This window comes from Colobus angolensis, unplaced genomic scaffold (genome assembly GCF_000951035.1).
Source record: "Colobus angolensis palliatus isolate OR3802 unplaced genomic scaffold, Cang.pa_1.0 Scaffold122, whole genome shotgun sequence".
Taxonomy (NCBI): domain Eukaryota; kingdom Metazoa; phylum Chordata; class Mammalia; order Primates; family Cercopithecidae; genus Colobus; species Colobus angolensis.
The window spans coordinates 4865732-4879488 of NW_012113364.1; the positions used below are offsets into that span (position 1 = coordinate 4865732).

General features: G+C 46.3%; 1 protein-coding gene across 1 annotated transcript in view; it reads left to right on the forward strand.

Annotated features, from left to right (window-relative positions):
• Positions 1-11358, forward strand: part of WBSCR17 (Williams-Beuren syndrome chromosome region 17) — a 630593-nt gene extending 619235 nt beyond the window's left edge. Inside the window, exons 10-11 of the mRNA XM_011932129.1 lie at positions 8519-8686; positions 9747-11358. Of these exons, the coding sequence (XP_011787519.1) occupies positions 8519-8686; positions 9747-9875 (297 nt within the window). The 3' untranslated portion in view covers positions 9876-11358. The remainder of the gene's footprint in view (positions 1-8518; positions 8687-9746) is intronic.
• Positions 11359-13757: the final 2399 nt, after the last annotated feature.

Genomic DNA, 13757 nt, shown 5'->3' on the forward strand with positions numbered 1-13757 from the left:
TAAATAAATAAATAAATAAATAAATAAATAAATAAATAAAAAGAGAAAGATACCTAAAGGAAGAGTATTCAAGAGAGAAGGAACAGCCAATGCAAAGGCTCTGAGCAGGAGCAGGCATGGACGGTTCACAGATCAGCAGGGAGGCCCATGTGGCTGCATTAAATAAGAGGATCAAGGAAAAGTCTCAGCAAAAAATATGACATTTGGCCGGAAATTCTGGAAGCTCAGAAAGCTATTATTGGATTGCAAGACCCATCACAAAGATCTTGGACTTTTATTTTCGGTGAGAGTGGAAGCCTCCAGAAGATCTTCAGCAGAGAGATGGCACACCCTGACTCCAATTTAAAGTAACATGATTTTAAATAATATAGTATTTTAAAAGCAGTCACTCTGGATGGTGTGTTGATAAGAAAACTGAGGGAGGCAAGGAGGGGGAACTGGGGAACGAGCCAGGAGGCCATTGCCCTAACCTTACCAAGAAAGGAAGGTGGCTTAGAACAGGGAGGTGAAATCTGGATATGATTTGCTAATGGATTGAATATGGTGGATCAGAGAAAGGGGTAAGTAAGGTGTTTGACCTAAGCAACTGTGAGGATGGAGTTATTACCAAGAAGGAACCGATGCTGGATAAGTGTATGGGTGATAGAGGTTACACAAGAGGATGAGTTCAGTTGGGTCATCTAAATTTAAAATGCTTATTAGACATCCAAGTGGTATGTCAAGTAGGGAGCTGGATATACAAAGTTAGAATTGAGAGAAATTTTTGGTTTGGAGACAGAAGTTTCAAACAGCCAAATTAGCATGTAGATGCTATTGAAAGCTCTGAGGATGGGAAAAATCTCCAAGAAAGTGACTACATATAGGAGAATATATATCAATGCACTCAGCACAGAGCCTGGGTGCAATTGAAGAAAAAGCAATTGAAGTTTATATTATAGATCCTGCTTTATTAGGCTGTTCTTGCCTTGTTTTAAAGAAATACCTGAGACTGGGTAATTTATAAAGAAAAGAGGTTTAATTGGCTTATGGCTGTACAACATGTGCTCAGCTTCGGTGAGGCCTCAGGGAGCTTTTGCCTATGGTGGAAGGTGAAGCAGAAGCAGGCACATCACTTGGCAAGACTGGGAACAAGAGAGTGAGGTGAGACGGTCCCAGACTTCTAAACAACCAGATCTTGCATTAACTAACTAAGCAAGAACTCACTGATCACCAAGGGGGTGGTGCTTAAACCATTCATAAGGGATACGGCCCCATGATACAGTTACCTCCCATCAGACCCCGTCTCCAACACCAGCAATCACATTTCAACCTGATATTTGGTGGAGACAAACATTCAAACCATATCACCTAATGACCTTTAAAAGGGCAATTTCAATGAAGTAACAATGGCAGAAGTTAGGTTGCAAGGCATGAAAGGTATGAGAGAGAGGAAATTCAAATTAAGAGATAAATAGAGCTGTGGCTAGAGACATAAAGATCTGGTTATATTTGTAGCTTGATTGAAGAAATGAAAGAAAGGAGCGAGTAATGGCTTAGGGTACCTACAGAGTAGGGAGAGGGTCAGAGACTGAAGGAAATGTGAGTGAAGGAAGACAGGTTTTTGAGAAGTAAGGGAGACAACTTTTCAACAAAATGGGAAGTAATATTCTCTGAAGGCAGTGAGGGCCCGGGACACCAGGACAGGAGATTGAGGAGGAAGGACACATTTTTAAAAATCCAGACTCTGACAGGGATGGGAGGGGTGTTGGCTGACAGAGAGTCACATGAGGCGAATGAAAAGATGAAGAAGGGCCCAGGCACAGTTCGAACACAGGTCTCCAGTGGGTATAGTCAGTTGGCACCTGTCCCTGGCCCTGTGAAAGCAAAGACCGAGGAGACTTGCAAAACCTGCTTTCCAGAGTGACCATGAGGTACCTGGGTTACTGGTGTGATCACAGAGGTGTATTAAACACACTGCTTGCACTGGCAACGAACATTCTGAGAAGGGAATTAAGAGAACAAAAAACCATTTACAATAGCATCAAAAAGAATTAAATGCTTAGGAATAAATTTAGCCAAAAAACTGCAAGACAGGTACACTGAAATGACAAAACATTATTGAAATAAAGATCTAACTAAAAAAGATATCCTGTGTTCATGGATTAGAGGACTTAAGAGTGTTAAGATGGCAGTTCTTCCTAAATTGATCTAAAGATTCAATGCAATCCCTTTCAAAATGCCAACTGCCTTTTTTTTTTTTTTTTTTTGCAGAAATGAAAAAGCTAATCCTAAAATACATATGGAATTCAAGGGACACAAAATAGCCAGAACAGTATTGAAAAAGAACAAAGTTGCAAGACTCACACTTCCCAGTTCTAAGACTTACTACAAAGCTATAATAATCAAAGCAGTATAGTATGGCACAAAGATAGACATGGAGATCAAAGGAATCACATTTAGAGTCTAGAAACAAACCCTCACATTTATAGTCCATTGATTTTTGACAAGAGTGACAAGACAATTCAATAGGGAAAGAATAGTCTTTTCAGCAATGGTGCTGGGACACAGACATCCACATGAAAAAGAGTGAATTGGGACCCCTATCTTATACTATATAGAAAAAAATTCAAAGGGCACCAGTGACCTAAATATAAGATGAAACTATAACATTCATATAAAACATAGAGGTAAATCTTCATGACCTTGGATTTTGCAATGGTTTCTTAGATATGACTTCAAAAACACAAATAACCAAAGAAAAAATAGCTACTTTGTATTTTACCAAAAATAAAAACTTTTATACTTCAAAGGACATTATCAAGCATGTGAAAAACAACCCATAGAATGGGAGAAAATATTTGTAAATCATATGTCAGAAAAATGTCTTAGTATCCAGAATATGTAAAGAACTCTTATAACCCAAAAATAATGACCTTTTTTAATGGTCAAAAGATTTGAATAGATTTTTTTTCAAAGAAAATATAAAATGGTCAATAAGCAAATGAAAAGATCCTCAACATCTTTAGTCATTAGAGAAATGCAAATCGAAACCACAGTGGCCACTTCACACTCACTAGGATAGCTAGAATCAAAAAAAGCAGACAATAACATGAGTTGGCCAGGATGTGGAGAAATTGAAACCCTGGTTCATTGCTGGTGGGAGTGTAAAATGGTGCAGCTGCTTTGGAAAACAGTTTGGCAGTTCCTTTGAAAGTTAAACATAGAGTTACCATATGGCCCAAGGATGAGTAATTCTACTCTTAGGTGTATACCTCAGAGAATTGAAAACATATGTTCATATGAAAATTGTACATGAATATCCACAGTAGCATTATTCATAATAGCCAAAAAGTGGAAACAACCCAAATGTCCATCAGCTTGAAAATGAATAAACAAAATGGTCAAGATGAGGAGACCACACTTTGAAGAGACGCATGAGAGCATCACAGTCATCTAGTTGCTCCAAAGACCTGAAAGGAGAGGTCCAGGGGCTGGAAGACACTGTGCGTAAGAGAGAATCACACTGAAGCCTAGGAAAGTTGAAGCCGGAATATTCTAGAGGAAGGCCAATCAGTAGCATCTCCAGGCAGAGAAACACACCTAGACAAAGACTTAGAGGCAGGAAAGCCTGTTGAATGTGCAGAGGACAGCAAGAAGAGATCCTCAAGGAGACAGCATGAGGGATGAGGAGTCATGGTAGGTAGACAACATCACAGAAGCTCCTGGTTCAGGACTGGGGCAAACTTGGGACATTTGGTTGACAGCAGATCCAAGGGTTCACTACCCGCCTGCCTCATAGTAGAAAAGTGGATGTGAGATCTGTTTGCCTAACTTTAGCCCCATCATCCTTCAGACCACAGTACTGGCTTCTAACTTTCTCAGAAAAGGAGGCAAGTATTGGTCCCTTGGCCAGACCAGCAGAACCTATGCACATGACCTAGTAATTTCAGTGTGATAAATACCTTCCTCTAGAAAGGAAATCCCATCCAGGGCCCTCCTCGCCTGCCCCAGCCTACCCTGCATGCCTGCATGGCTTAGGACTGCCATGTGGCCTCTGCAGGTCCTAGTATTCTAGGTCTGATTGTTTCATTCCCTAACAGACCTCAGAAAGGAGAACCTCTAACTCCCAGTGGCATTTAGCTTCCCTCTTTAAACATCTGGGTCACAGATATGCTCAGTTAATTAATGTTCTTAGTGCTGCTCATCTGCCTGCTGGATAATAGATTGATTCATAATTTCAATAAGCAGCTGTGTATATCTTTTCCCTGAACATAAAGGCAGCTTGCTGTCATTCATCACTTTGCATTTGGAGAATTTAAATATATTCAGGGAGACATTGTTTAGGGAGGGGGAGGGAGGGCTGCTGATTTTCTTACCATTTTGCCTCTAACAATTACTTTGATTTGGAACTAATTGGGGTTTAAAGCACACGTTAACCACATCTCTCTCAAGGGCACTTAATAAACTCCCTGTCCCTTGTTCAAGGAGAGCAACCAGGCCCTCCTTTTGGGATCAGAGCCAAGAGCTTCTGAGTAGCTTTCACCAAGAAATGAGAACCCCATGCAGAGAATCTTTTCTGCCAGAAAAGAGCCACTCCTATCCCTGAGCAGAGCTACTTATTTCATTCCTGGGCAGAATATGCTCAAGCTCTCTGGAGGAGGCGGGGTTCCCCTGGCAATCTGGGAGGGGCTCTTCTGCTGCTCAGCTGCTGGGCCATGGCAGCCAACCATCAGGTATTTGAGGACCAAAAGAAAGCGGCCAGCACCCAGTCAGCAGACCAGATGTCTTCATGCCTCAGTTTCCTCATCTACAAAATGTAAATAATAATAAAACATACCTTGCAGAGTTGTTGTGAAAATTGCATTGTTTATTCTCTTTACAATGGTTAGAAATGATGCAGAGTGTTTTTTTAAAAAATTTATTAGGCAACAGCTGTGTAGATGTGGTCACGTTTTTAAATGATGCCATTCACCACATTTATGTGCTCAACCCCAAACACGTTTTGAGCACTTGGTCTGTGATTTGCTGCTAGTAAGAAAGGAAATTAATTAGGCACAGCCCCTCCCTCTCAGGAATGTGAAAGATGGGTGAATACATTTTTTTAAATTTTAGAATATGATTCTTAAACAATATAATTTTCCTTCCCCAGGACAGTGAAGGCAGCAGAGGCAAGGCTGCTAGCCTAGTATGGGCCCTGTTGTGGGAACGGTTGACAGGCAACACCTTCCCTGTATCAGTTAGGAATTGCTGCATAACAACTACCCCACAACGTAGTGGCTTAAAACAATATGCATATTTTTATTGCTCACGAGTCTACAGGTCAGCTGGATGATTCTATGATCTGGACCAGGCTTGGCTGATCTAACTGGATTCATTCCTGCATCTCCTATTAGCAACTGGCAGGTTGGCTGAGGGCTGCCTCATCCAGGTTGGCCTCATCCATTTGGTTAACTGGTGGCTAACTGGCAACTGATTGGACCACATGACTCTCATCCTCAAACAGGCCAGCCTGGGCTTACTGTTCCAAGAGACTGAAAGGATGCATACAAGGCTAAAAGTCTAGTCTAGGAACAGGCACAGCCTCACTTCTGCTCCATTCCATTGTCCAAAGCAAGTCACAGGACCAACCAGTATTCAAGGGATAGTGAAATAGATTCCACTTCTTGATGGAAATTGCTTCAAAGCCATCTTGCCATGGGTGTATAGAAGGAATAGTGGATAATGTGGTCGGTTTTGCAACCTACCATAATCATCCAGCCTTTGTTGTTGTACATAGAGCATAGAGCAAGCACTAGGATTTTGTTGCCCACTTATGATATTTTTGCTCTGCTCTTTATTATAAATTCTGTTGCAATAAATACCCTACCCATGAATTTTTGTTTGCAGTTCTGATTATTTCCTCCTGCTAGAGTGTATTAGTCCAGTCTCATGCTGTTAATAAAGACATACCCAAGACTGGGTAATTTATAAAGAAAAAGAGGTTTAATGGACTCACAGTTTTACATAGCTGAGGAGGCCTCATAATCATGTCAGAAGGTGAGGGAGGAGCAAAAGCATGCCTTATATGGTGGCAGGCAAGGGAGTGTGTACAGAGGAACTGTCCTTTATAAAACTATCAGATCTCATGAGACTTATTCATTATCACAAGAACAGCATGGGAAAAACCTGGCTTCATGATTCAATTACCTCCCACCAGGTCCCTCCCACAACACGTGAGGATTATGGGAGCTGCAATTCAAGATGAGATTTGGGTGGGGACACAGCCAAACTATATCATGGAGTTCTAAAAATTGATTCTTTTTAATTTATATTTTTATTTGATTCAGGGGCTACATATACAGGTTTTTAACAAGGGTATATTGCAGGATGCTGAGGTTTGGGGTATGCTTGAAATCGTCACCCAGGTAGTGAGCCTAATACCCAATAGATAGTTTTTCAACTCTTGCCTTCCTTTCTCCCTCCCTCCTTTTGGCATTCCCAGTGTCTGTAATTTCCATCTTCATGTCCATGAATACCCAGTGTTTAACTCCCACTCACAAGTGAGAACATACAGTATTTGGTTTTCTGATTCTGCATTAATTCTCTTAGGATAATGGCCTCCAGCTGCATCCATGTTGCTACAAAAGACATGATGCTGTTCTTGTTCATGGCTGTACCGTATTCCATGGTGTATAGGTACCACGTTTTCTTCATCCAATTCACCATTTATGGGCAGATAGGTTGATTGCATATCTTTGCTATTGTGAATAGTGCTGCAATGAACATGTAAGTGCATTTGTCTTTTTGGTAGAATGATGTCTTTTCCTTTGGGTCGATACCCAGTAATAGGATTGCAGGTCAAACAGTAGTTATACTTTTAGTTCTTTGATAAGTCTCCAAACTTCTTTCCACAGTGGATGAACTAATCTACATTCCCACCAACAGTGTATAAGCATTCCTTCTTCTCTGCAGCCTCACCAACATCTGTTATTTTTTGGCTTTTCAATAGTAGCCATTCTTGCTGGTGTGAGATGGTATCTCACTGTGGTTTTGATTTGCATGTCTCTGATGATTAGTGATGATGAGCATTTTTTCACATGTGTTCTGACTACTTGTATGTCTTCTTATGAGAAGTGTCTTGTCCTTTGTGCGTAAAAGTGGATTAATTGAATCAAAGGCCATAAACATTTTAAAAGCACAAAGCATATATTTAGAAATCTCCTTTTTGAAAGGTTGTAGTAATCTACCCTCCCTCCAGCCCAGTAGCGGGAGGGCCCATCTTAGATGTAAGTCACCAAAATGTGAATAATCTCTGATTTTAGTTTCAGTTTTTTGGGAGTTTTTTGCTTTTTGTTTTGTTTTTGTTTTTGTTTGGTTTTTGTTTGTGTTTTTTTTTTTTAAGACAGCCTCACTCTGTTGCCCATGCTGGAGTGCAGTGGCATGATCTCGGCTCACTGTAGCCTCCGCACCCCCAGGTTCAAGCAATTCTGCTGCCTCAGGCTCCTGAATAGCTTGGATTATAGTTGTGCACCACCACGCCCGGCTGATTTTTGTAGTTTTAGAAGAGACGGAGTTTGGCCGTGTTGGCCAGACTGGTCTCGAACTCCTGGCTTCAAGTGATCCGCCTACCTCAGCCTCCCAAAGTGCTGGGATCACAGGCGTGAGCCACTGAGCCTGGCCTACTCTCTTTCGTAAAATGTGGTATTTCATTATTTTAGATTTTTGTTTCTTTTCGTACCTATGAGGTTGAGTACTGTTTAATGTGTCTTTCTTCTTCAGTGAATGGCTTCTTTGAGCCTTTTGCACCAGGGTAGATTTAGTCAATCCCTCTTGATAGGTGAGGAGGAAATGGAGACTCAGAGAGGTTAAGTGACTTGCTCAAGGTGGCCCAGCCAGCTGAAAGTAGAGCCATTTAGAGATTAGACATCCAGCTTCTTCATCTATTCCTTCTTCCCGACGTTGCTGAATAGAAGACTAGGTCCTAAAACACTGCCTGAGGATATGCTTAGAAAAAAGATCAGGGCCAGGTGCGGTGGCTCACGCCTGTCATCCTGGCACTTTGAGAGGCCAAGGCGGGCAGATCACGAGGTCAGGAGTTCAAGACCAGCCTGACCAACATGGTGAAATCCCGTCTCTACTAAAAATACAAAAATTAGCCGAGCGTGGTGGTGCGCGCCTGTAATCCCACATACTCAGGAGGGTGAGGCAGGAGAATCGCTTGAACTCGGGAAGCAGAGGTGGCAGTGAGCTGAGATCACGCCACTGCACTCCAGCCTGGGCAACAGAGTGAGACTCCATCTCAAAAAGAAAGAAAAAAGAAAAAAAGATCAGAGTTGCCCTGGGGACTCTGTATCCAGGCTCAGGAAGCCCGGGAGGCTTTCTGGAATAGGGATCTCCTGTGAGCTGAGCATACAGCGTGAGTGACAGGCTGGGATGGTGGCCAGGACTGTAGTATTGACAGATAGCAGGGGTGACGCCGGCAGACCTGACCCCTGCTTCCTCCCATGGTCTCACTCCTGCCTCCCACTCCCATTTGCCTGCTGCTCTGGTCTCTCGACAGCTTGCCCGCTACACCAAGGAAGGCTTCCTGCACTTGGGCGCCCTGGGGACCACCACACTCCTCCCTGACACCCGCTGCCTGGTGGATAACTCTAAGAGTCGGCTGCCCCAGCTCCTGGACTGCGACAAGGTCAAGAGCAGCCTGTACAAGCGCTGGAACTTCATCCAGGTGAGTGCTGTATGGACAGGGCCAGCGGTCCTGCAGAGGCTGCACACCGCAGAGGGGAATCCAGCTTCCCCAGGGGTCCCCGGCAAAGAGCAACCCTGAACCCAGGTCTCCCTGCCCCGGGCTGGGCTTGTGGACCCCAAGCACTTCCTGGGGGCAGCTGTGGAGTTTCTGCATGGAGGAGCATTTCTGATTCGTACATCAGTGCTAGGCTGGTTGAGCTCTGATCAATCCTGAGAGAGGAGTGAGGGGGGACTTCCTTGAAATCCACTAAGTACCCACAGCCGGTGGGGTTGAGACCATTAGACCAAGAATATCCCAGGAAACTTCCCATCCCGACCCCATCCCCCACCAGTGCTCCTCACCTGATTCAGATACTCAAACCGGGTGAAGCTTATTTAGGTTCTGACTTCAGAGTCCCCAGAGGAGGTCCTCATGCTTCTCTGCCCCAGCCCCATGCAAAGAATTTTGGTGGAATTGATTCCCTGCAAGAAGGTATGTGCCAGGCGCCATGATGGTTAAGCGTCACTCTCTCTCTCTCTCCTTCTGTTACTCTCTCCCTCTCCCTGTCTTCTCTCCCTCTCCCTCTCTTCTCTCCCTTGTCTCTCCTCTCTTCTGTATCTCCTCTCTATGTTCTCTCTTTCCATCTCCTCTCCTCTTTTTTCTTTCTCTCTCCCCTTTATCTTTCTCTTTTTCTCTCTCCTCTCTCTGTCTTCTCTCTCCTCTCTCTTCTCTCTCTTCCCTCTTTTTCTACCCCTCCTCCATTTCTTTGTCTTCTCTTTGTCTCTTTCTTTGTGTCTTTCGTTCTCTTGTCTCTTTCTCTTCTGTCTCTATCTTCTCTCTTTCTCCTCTCTCTCTTACCTCTTTTTCTCTGTCCTCTTTCTCTCTGTCTTCTCTTTACCTCTTTCTCTGTCTCTCTTTCTCTTCTCTCTTTTTCTTTTTCTCTTTGTCATTTTCTCTCTCCTGTCTCTCTTTCTCCTCTCTCTGTATCTCTCACTGTCTCTGTCTCCCTCTCTCTCTCCTGTCTCTCTTATCCTCTCTTCTCGATTTTGCCCCCTCCCAGAACGGAGCCATCATGAACAAGGGCACAGGACGCTGCCTGGAGGTGGAGAACCGGGGCCTGGCTGGCATCGACCTCATCCTCCGCAGCTGCACAGGTCAGAGGTGGACCATTAAGAACTCCATCAAGTAGAGGGAGGGAGCTGGGGCACTGGAGCCTGGCCCCCAGGACATGGCTGCTCCCTCTGACCTCTGGACCAGCCACCCTGGTGGAGAGACAGCAAGGGGCTGGCAAGTACTCGATGGGCCCCCCAGGGCTTCTCCAGGGCAGCACAAGGACCCCGGATGGAGACTCTGTCCCCCCTCAGGCATTCAGCTGCCCACAAGTTTCCTGCAGCCTGGAAAAGCCCCCCAACCCCTTCTCTGGGAAACCAAGAGCTGTCTTCTGCAGCCTCTGATGTGAACCTGGTACTGAGCAGCAAGACTGTCCAGTTCTCCTCCACATCTCCCATCCCAGAATCAGAATCTGGGACTGGCAGGGTCTCCTCCTGTGTCTCATCTTGCAGCAGCAGCTGCTGAACTCCAGCCATCAACACAGCAGGAGGCAGCGGGGGCTTCAGCCATGTCCTAGCTCCCCGCCCTAAAAGGAGGCAGCGAGAACCAGGCACTGTTTCCTCCGAGGTTACTTCTGCCCACATGACACCTGCCTGTTCATGCCCCAAGGCAGCCGTGGCCCCTAACCCTTCCCACCATGGTGGCTTTGGGTACTGCAGCTCTTGACTTTTTTGGCCCCTCCCGAGATGACCTGGATGGAGCTGATGCTTTCTCTCCTAATCACCTGGGCACTAGGCTCTTATCAGTGTGCTTGGGCCAGCTCTCCTGCCTGTGTCTAGAGGAAGCCAGAGACAGAAATAGGCCAAGCCTGCAGCAGGGTCTCAGCTGCGAGGGCCCCGCAGGATGGAGCTAGGTCAAGGACCAGGAAGTCCTGACTCCTGGAGGCTGCCACCGGGGAGCAGCACCGCTCCTCCATCCAGAACCTAAGGGCTGAAGCAAAGGCTGCCGGGACCCTAGAAGATGCTTTTGGCTCACCTCATTTCACCCCACGCTCTGCTGGCTGGCAGAGGATAAGGCAGTCGTTTCCTCTCTGAAGAGTATTAATTTTTTTTCGATTGCCCTCTGGTTAGGGTGCACATATAAGTCAGAGTTAATATATGAACGCGTGTGCATGCACGAGCGTGTGTGTGCCTGTGTGCTGTGTGTGGCAGTGTGTGTGTGTGTGTGTATGTGTGTGTGTTTGTGTGTGTCTGGCTGTGTGTTCCAGAGCGTGCGACGATGCTGACCTAGCTGTGTGGCCTTGGGCTTGCTGCTTCATTACTCGCCTGGATGGGGACGAGGGATGAGAAGGGTGTGGATTTGGCCCCATGTCACTGGCCGGAAGGATGTGTCTCAGCCCTGCCCTGTGGGGTGCCCCCGATGGGAGGCTGTCCCATCTCCCAGTCCCCATCTCTTTTCCCCACGCTGTCCCTGGACAAGCCCTGCCCAGAGCTGAACCCTGTAGCTGTCCCCTTGCCCTGTGTGGGATTCACAGTGTCTCATTTGGTGACATCTTATTGGTGACCATCTCCTCACCCCATCTCCCACCTTGTGGAATAAATACATGTTAATAGCACTTCCCAGAATGGCCTCCTTTGTGTCTTGATTTCTCCAGAACTGGAGGTGGGGAAGGGAGTGATGGAGACGCGAGGGGAGAGCTTATTTGGCTTTGAGGGTTTAGTGTTATTTATTTAACTATTTATTTATGAGATGAGGTCTTGCTCTGTTGCCCAGGCTGGAGTGCAGTGGTTCAGTCATGACCCACTGCAGCCTCAAACTCCTGAGCTCAAATGATCCTCCCACCTTAGCCTCCTGAGTAACTGAGACTACAGGTACACATCACCGTGCCTGGCTAATTTTTTACAAAATATTTTTGTAGAGATGGAATCTTGCTGCATTGCCCAGGCTGGGCCTGAACTCCTAGCCTCAAGAGATCTTCCCACCTTTGCCTCTCAAAGTGCTAAGATTTCAAGTGTGAGCCACTGCATCCAGCTAATTAAAAAAAAAAATGCAGAGAGGGGTCTTGCTATATTGCCCAGATTGATTTCAAACTCCTGGCCTCAAGCAATCCATTCACCTCAGCCTTCTGAGTAACTGGAACCACAGGCACAGGCCACTAGACCTGGCCGATTTTTGAGAAACAGGTTCTTGCCATGCTGGTCTTGAATTCCTAGCCTCAAGTGATCCTCCCACCTCAGCCTTCTGAATAACTGAGACTACAGGTATACATCACCATGCATGGCTAATTTTTTACAAAATATTTTTGTAGAGATGGAATCTTGCTGCATTGCCCAGGCTGGGCCTGAACTCCTAGCCTCAAGAGATCTTCCTACTTTCGCCTCTCAAAGTGCTGGGATTTCAGGTGTGAGCCACTGCATCCAGCTAATTTAAAAAAAAAAAAAAATGCAGGCCAGGCACGGTGGTCAAGCCTGTAATTCCAGCTCTTTGGGAGGCCGAGGTGGGCGGATCACGAGGTCAGGAGATCGAGACCATCCTGGTTTAGTAGAAACCCCATCTCTACTAAAAATGCAAAAAATTAGCCAGGCAAGGTGGTGGGCACCTGTAGTCCCAGCTACTTGGGAGGCTGAGGCAGGAGAATGGCGTGAACCCGGGAGGCAGAGGTTGCAGTGAGCCGAGATCACTCCACTGCACTCCAGCCTAAGAGACAGCAAGACTCCGTCACAAAAAAAAAAAAATGCAGAGACGGGTCTTGCTATATTGCCCAGATTCGTTTCAGACTCCTGGCCTCAAGCAATCCTTTCGTCTCAGCCTTCTGACTAACTGGAACCACAGGCGCAGGCCACTAGACCTGGCTGATTTTTGAGAAACGGGTTCTTGCTATGTTCCCCATGCTGGTCTTGAATTCCTGACCTCAAGTGGTCCTCCCACCTCAGCCCCTCAAAGTGCAAGGATTACAGGTGTGAGTCAGTGCACCAGGTCTGGGTTTGCTTAGTAAAGGAAAAAGGCCCACACACACTGGGGCTGAATAAGGCAAGGCTGGTCTACCCTCGTACTCGCCTCTTCTCCCTCAAAGCGGGACAGAACTGGACACCTGACCCTCGCTTACGAACCCTTGTGTGTCCCAGGTTAGGAGTGTCAGGTTGGCACAGAAAGTTGTAAGGAAGGGGAGACTTACGATGGGACTTGGCCTGATCCAGCCCCTTCCTGCCACTATCCAGCAAATTCCACCTTTTTTTTTTTTCACTGTTGTCACCCAGGCTGGAGTGCAATGGCGCAACCTTGGCTCACTGCAGCCTCCGCCTTCCAGGTTCAAGTGATTCTCCTGCCCCAGCCTCCTGAGTAGCTGGGATTACAGGTGTCTGCCACCATGCCTATTTTTTTTTTTTTTTTTTAAGAAGAGACGGGGTTTCACCATGTTGGCCAGGCTGGTCTGGAACTCCTGACCTCAAGTGATCCTCCACCTCGGCCTCCCAAAGTGCTGAAGGGCACCCCCTCTTTTTTTAGGACCACACGGTGGCTGGACAAGATGGCCCGCTGTGCTTGTTTATGTGGCGTGGGGGATGCTGGCTCAGGACCCCTTGGAGACTCTGGTACCAGCACATGTGCTCTGACCTCTGACCCTTGGTTACAAGGCCCAGTAGCCTGGAGGGACTATTCACATCAGCACCATCTGTCAGCAGCTCCCCGCCATGGAATCAGGATACCTGGGGAGACTGCTCAGAGCATGAGGTCAGCATCCCAGGGCAACACCCTCTTGACCCCATGGGGTCCCATCTGAGCCTGATGGCACTGGGAGTGGCCATGGACCAAGGGAGAGAAGAAGAATTAATGAAGCAGGAGAAAGGGAGCAAGAGAAAAGAGAAGCAGGACCCTGGTGGGGAGGAAAGGAATGGTCCTAAGTCCTTCGGGAGAATTTAAAAGCTCTGGATGGCCGGGCGCGGTGGCTCATGCCTGTAATCCCAGCACTTTAGGAGACTGAAGTGGGCGAATCACTTGAGGTCAGGAGTTCAAGACCAGCCTG